The sequence below is a fragment of the Zingiber officinale genome, chromosome 9A, assembly GCF_018446385.1.
Source record: "Zingiber officinale cultivar Zhangliang chromosome 9A, Zo_v1.1, whole genome shotgun sequence".
Classification (NCBI taxonomy): Eukaryota; Viridiplantae; Streptophyta; class Magnoliopsida; order Zingiberales; family Zingiberaceae; genus Zingiber; species Zingiber officinale.
This window is the reverse complement of record NC_056002.1, coordinates 40,731,668-40,737,151: the sequence shown is the minus strand read 5'-3', so window position 1 is coordinate 40,737,151 and position 5,484 is coordinate 40,731,668. Positions and strand designations below refer to the sequence as shown.

Genomic DNA, 5,484 nt, shown 5'->3' with positions numbered 1-5,484 from the left:
AACTTCCTTAATTATTTTACCATGAAAAAGAAAATTTTATTTAATTAAAAATAATTTCCTTTTTACAAATACAATGGCCGGCCACACCATTCCACAAATCAAGGAAATTTTAATTCACACTAGAATTAAAACTTCCTAATTTGCTTTCGGAAATTTATAAAAATTTCTCAAATAATTTTTCCCTTCATGGTGGTTAATAAAAAGGAAATTAAAATATTTCTTTTAAACATGTGGATAAAAAGAAAGTTATCTCTAAAAATTAAAATCTCTTTTAATCTACAAATAAGGAAAGATATCAAATCTTTTCTTAATCTTTTGTAGAAACTTATAAAAGAGAATATTTAATTTTAAACTCTCTTTTAAATCATGAACATGATTAAAATTGAAAGTTTTCTTAAAATTTAAAATCCTCCTTTAATCAACAAATAAGGAAAGATTTCAAATTTTAAACTCTCTTTAAACATGTAGATGATTTACAAATAAGGAAAGTTTTTACCAAAATTAAAACCATCCTTTTAATCTACAAATAAGGAAAGAGATTAATCTCTTCTCTTAATCTTTTGTAGAAAGTTATAAAAGGAAATTTTTAATTTTAAACTCTCTTTAAAATCATGATATCCACATAAGAAATAATTTTAATAAAATCCTTTTTAATATTCTAGTGGCCGGCCACCCAAGCTTGGGACCCAAGCTTTGGCCGACCACCTATATGGCTCATCCACTTGGACTTGGCGGCCCTAGCTTGGGTTCCAAGCTAGCTTGGCCCCCATTGGATGGGTAAGAAGGTGGGTATGGTGGGTATAAATCTCTATATACTAGAGGCTACGATAGGGACCGAGAGGAGGAATTGGTTTTGGTCTCCGATGAAATTAAGCTTCCCGTGTTCGCCGAGCACACAACTTAATTCCATCAATAATAATTCATTCCACTAAAGAACTATTATTGAACTACGCACCAATCCCAAATTACATTTGGGCTCCTTCTTATCATGAGTGTGTTAGTCTCCCTGTGTTTAAGATATCGAATGTCCACTAATTAAGTGAGTTACTGACAACTCATTTAATTAATATCTTAGTCCAAGAGTAGTACCACTCAACCTTATCATCATGTCGGACTAGGTCCACCTGCAGGGTTTAACATGACAATCCTTATGAGCTCCTCTTGAGGACATTATCAACCTAGTATCTCTAGGACACAGTTTCCTTCTATAATCAACAACACACACTATAAGTGATACCATTTCCCAACTTATCGGGCTTATTGATTCATCGAACTAAATCTCACCCATTGATAAATTAAAGAAATAAATATCAAATATATGTGCTTGTTATTATATTAGGATTAAGAGCACACACTTCCATAATAACCGAGGTCTTTGTTTCTTTATAAAATCAGTATAAAAGAAACGACCTCAAATGGTCCTACTCAATACACTCTAAGTGTACTAGTGTAATTATACAGTCAAGATAAACTGATACCTAATTACACTATGACCTTCTAATGGTTTGTTCCTTTCCATTTTGGTCGTGAGCTACTGTTTATAATTTATAAGGTACTGATAACATGATCCTCTGTGTGTGACACCACACACCATGTTATCTACAATATAAATTAATTGAACAACTACATTTATCATAAATGTAGACATTTGACCAATGTGATTCTTATTACTAGATAAATGTTTATACCAAAAGCTAGGCTTTTAGTATACACCCTAACATGGTCGAGCCGACCCAATGGTGCTCCGACATCCCTTCCAATCTCTCTGTACATCAGCATCATCCTTCCTGCGACACCGCTTCAGAAAAACTTCAAAGAGTGAGCGTTCGCTCGTCTATATTACTGTTGGAAGGCTTTTTGTATTCTTTCGGGCTCAGCCCAGTTCAGGCGGAGATAGGGGCTCCGTTAGGTAAGACCCCGTTTTCCTCTTTGCTATTTTCACTAACTGAGGTATCTCTCTTTCACTTTGCAGAGGCTGCCATGCTCCGGGCTTACTCCTCAGATATAAAACGTCAATCTTTCGCCGTTTTGAAAGCTATAAGTCCAGAGCTTAAGCAGGGCTTAGCGGCTTCTTCCCGGTCTACCCCTTCTGCCTCCCAACCGGTCCCTTCCACCTCACAATCTGCCCCACCTGCACCAGCTCAGGAGGAAGCTCCCTCGGCTCTTCCCCTGGATGTGGCTGTAGAAGACCCTGCCACCTTGGGGCAGGTTGAGGAAGAGCGAGCTGCTTCTCCTCCTCCCGCCAAACGATTACGCCTTCAGCGCAAAAGGAAGAAAGTTACTCCTGCGACTCAGGAGTCTCCTCCGCCTCTTCCCTCAGGCTGGCGGTCATCCACGGCCTCTCAATCTTCAGCGGCCAAAGCCGTTACTCTCGACTGGGAGATTGATCTGGGACCAGAGGTTCCCACTCTGTCACTCAGAATATCCACCCCGACACCTGGTCGGGCTGTTACTCCCGAGCAGGCCTCTTTTCCCACTCAGGCCTTCTCTCTCGGGCAGCTCCCTCTTCAGGTAACGAATCAACCCGGGAGTTCCCCCACTTTATCCACCTCACTTCCAGCAATCGCTTCGGCCTCTACTTCTCGATCTCGGGGGAAAATTCACAAGAAGTATGCCTTTACCGACTCTTGGCGCCTGCCCTCCTCCACCGAGCCCGACGCCGCCGAAGAAACTACTGAAGAGGCTCCTCCCCCTGTTGTCCTGGTTAAGCTACAGGGCAATTTAGCCGCGTCCTAGCGATCGGGCAATCGAAAATTTTGGAACAATCCGCCGATGGAAGGGCTGGATCAAGCTTCTCGCCAAATAGTTTCCGTAAGTTTTCTTTTATCAAGGCTCCTCTGCTGGAATCTCTTATAATTGTTCTTCCTATATCTAACGCAGGCCTATTCTGCCAACCTGAGTGTCATTCAATATGCCTCCCGCTTGTAGAGGGAGAATGAAGTGTTAAAGGCTCGTCTTCAGGAGTTGGAGCTGCCGCTAACTCCCCGCGATCCCCTCAACCCGACCCCTGGGGACTTAGTAAGTTATCTCCGATTGATTGGGAAGTTTGCAGAGTCCGCCCGCAACATTTCTGATGCAGCTTTTGATAAAATAAAGACTTTGGAAGTGACTCTGAAGACAAGTGAGTCCAAACTAGCTTCTGAGGTGGAGAGGCGTCGCTCGCTGGTAGTTGAGCTGGATGAAAAGGACGCTCGGTTGACTACCTTGTCCTCCGATCTGAAGAGTCTGTAAGAAACCCAAGAGACTCTTCAGAAAAGTTTAACAGACATCCAGGGTCAGCTTGCTTCCAGTGTTGACCGAGAGAAAACCATTCAAAGCCAATGGGAGGCCAGCCAAGCGACCCTTACATCAATGCAGGCCGATCTTTTGAAAGCTCAGGAGCATGCCTCCCAAAGTCAACAAGATTTGACTTTGGCCCGAGCTGATGCTGAGAAGGCCCGGGTAGAGTTGACAGATTATCAGGCAGGAGAAGTTGGTCGTCTAAGAGCATACAGGCGAGCCTACGTCGCCTCTCCCTTCTTCTTGAGGAAGATTGGAGGTCTAATGAATCTCATGCTATGCTGTGGCGCGACCGGCGGGGCTCGTCAAATGTTTGAGTAGGATCTGCTTCGCTCTGCCCCTTCTGAAGACTTCTTGGATACCGCTCGCCTAATGAACGAGCTTCCACCCGGGTCACTTCCTTCTTTCAAAGATGACGACGACTTATTTCTTCTCCCTAATCCTCCTGCTGATGTGGAGCCTTGATGCAGTACTATATGCTAGACTTTATTGTAAAAATGAAGCTTTCAAACATTTGCTCAACCTATTCGCTTTGTAATTTAGGATTTGTCGTTACCTTGAATTGTGAACTGTTTGACCTTCTTATAATATGCTAACCCTCTTATGATATGACATGACTGCTGGTTCTCAATTTTTCCTTAGCTCATTAGCTTCTTATTAGTTGCCTCGTATGTTTCCCGACCGATATGAGTCGTGGCCATATGAACGTGTGTTTTGGCCTTCTAATTCAAGTTTTATTTGACCCCGGTCGGGATTCCATTTTTTTACCCCGACCTGTTTTCCTTGCCTTTTTCTACTAACCACTCAGCTTGGCTTAGCAAATCACCCTGGTCTGCGTTTATATCCCGACCTATTTAACTTGCCTTTTTCTGTTGACCATCATAGCTCAGACATACCCCCCGGTCTGTTCTTTCCTCCGTAATCTAGGTCAGGATAATTTCCAGAGCGGGAAATCAAGAGTTAAAACCAGACCGGGAATCAGAGAACACTTTAAGACGGTTGCGTCTTTTCCTGAAACTCATCTCCTCGTACTTTGCGCCAACATTTTCCAGATATACTCTTGGGCGTTATTTTCAAAGAAGATCTGTCGGTTCTCTTTGTTCCCGACAATTATTGTGCACTGGTGGATGATGTTTGACGAAATTGTCCCTTTGCCCCGCGGCTATAAATAATCTCCTCTAGCTTTTGCTTTCAGACTTTCCACGTCTTCCACTTCCTTCCGAGTGAATCCATTATTACTCCTGAATCTTTGCTTTTGCGTCGATAGCTTCCCTCTGGATCTCTTCTCCTTCTGTTTCTTTTGTCATGACATCCCCCTCTTTTCTGTCTTCTTTGGCGATGGTGTACTATCCTGGCTCATCCACTTTCGACGAACTAGATCGGGATGACCTGTGATATACCTATGGAGTCGGGGATAACGCGCATGTGATCATTCCCATCGGGATACACCAATTTTTTGGTCCTCCCAATGGATATTGCACCTTCTTTAAAGAGCAATTCGTGGCTGGCCTTCGTCTTCCTCTCCACCCCTTCTTTTCTAAAGTGTGCCGCCACTTCAAAATTCCCTTGGGACAACTGACGCCGAATTCTATAAGGATCCTCTGTGGATTTGTAGTGCTCTGCGACGTATGCGATCTTTCCTGGTCTGCCCCCTTATTTCACTATTTTTTCACCCTCTGGCAACAGGAAGAAGGCTCCTTCCGCTTCCAACCGCGACTTCGAACAACCTTTTTCTCACCCCTACACCCTTCGGAATCGAATTGGAGAAGCAAGTTCTTCTTCATTCGATTTCCCCATGAGGTAGAGTGGCCCCTGCGATGGCAATCATCCCTTCCCCCGAGCCCGCCACTGGGGGATTTCCATCTTGACACATCCTATATAGAGGCTTCCTCTCGCTTGGCTGGATGGCAGTTGAACTTGACGCGTTTATTATCTGAGGAAGTGCTATCCTATTTTCGCCTGAGCTATCTTACTCCTGAGACGCCTCATTCCCTGGGTAAGCTTTTCTTTTAGTTCTCTTCTAACTTCATGCATTTTATTTCTCTTACTGTAGCTGACCTCCTACCCTATCCTGTACAGCTGAGGTCTTAACTCGTGCTTCAGAAGTTCAACCTCTTCCTCTAAGTGGCATGGAAATAATGAGGCGCGGTCGAGTTATTTTACAAAGAAGATCGCTCCCCTACTCGTCTTCGACCTCTGTCGGTG

The 5,484-nt window shown here is 43.5% G+C and overlaps 1 protein-coding gene across 1 annotated transcript; it reads left to right on the top strand.

Moving 5' to 3' along the window:
* Window positions 1-1,719: 1,719 nt before the first annotated feature.
* LOC122019161 (protein FAM189A1-like) lies at window positions 1,720-2,736 on the top strand. Its single transcript, XM_042576657.1, has 2 exons — window positions 1,720-1,909; window positions 1,973-2,736. Exons 1-2 carry the CDS (start codon window positions 1,720-1,722, stop codon window positions 2,734-2,736), a joined length of 954 nt encoding a protein of 317 aa, XP_042432591.1.
* The last annotated feature ends 2,748 nt before the right edge of the window (window positions 2,737-5,484 follow it).

Coding starts and splice junctions, on each gene's coding strand:
- LOC122019161 (XM_042576657.1), top strand. CDS start 1,720: ATGGTCGAGCCGACCCAATGGTGCTCCGACATCCCTTCCAATCTCTCT. Junction 1,910..1,972: donor GGAGATAGGGGCTCCGTTAG/GTAAGACCCCGT, acceptor TTCACTTTGCAG/AGGCTGCCATGCTCCGGGCT.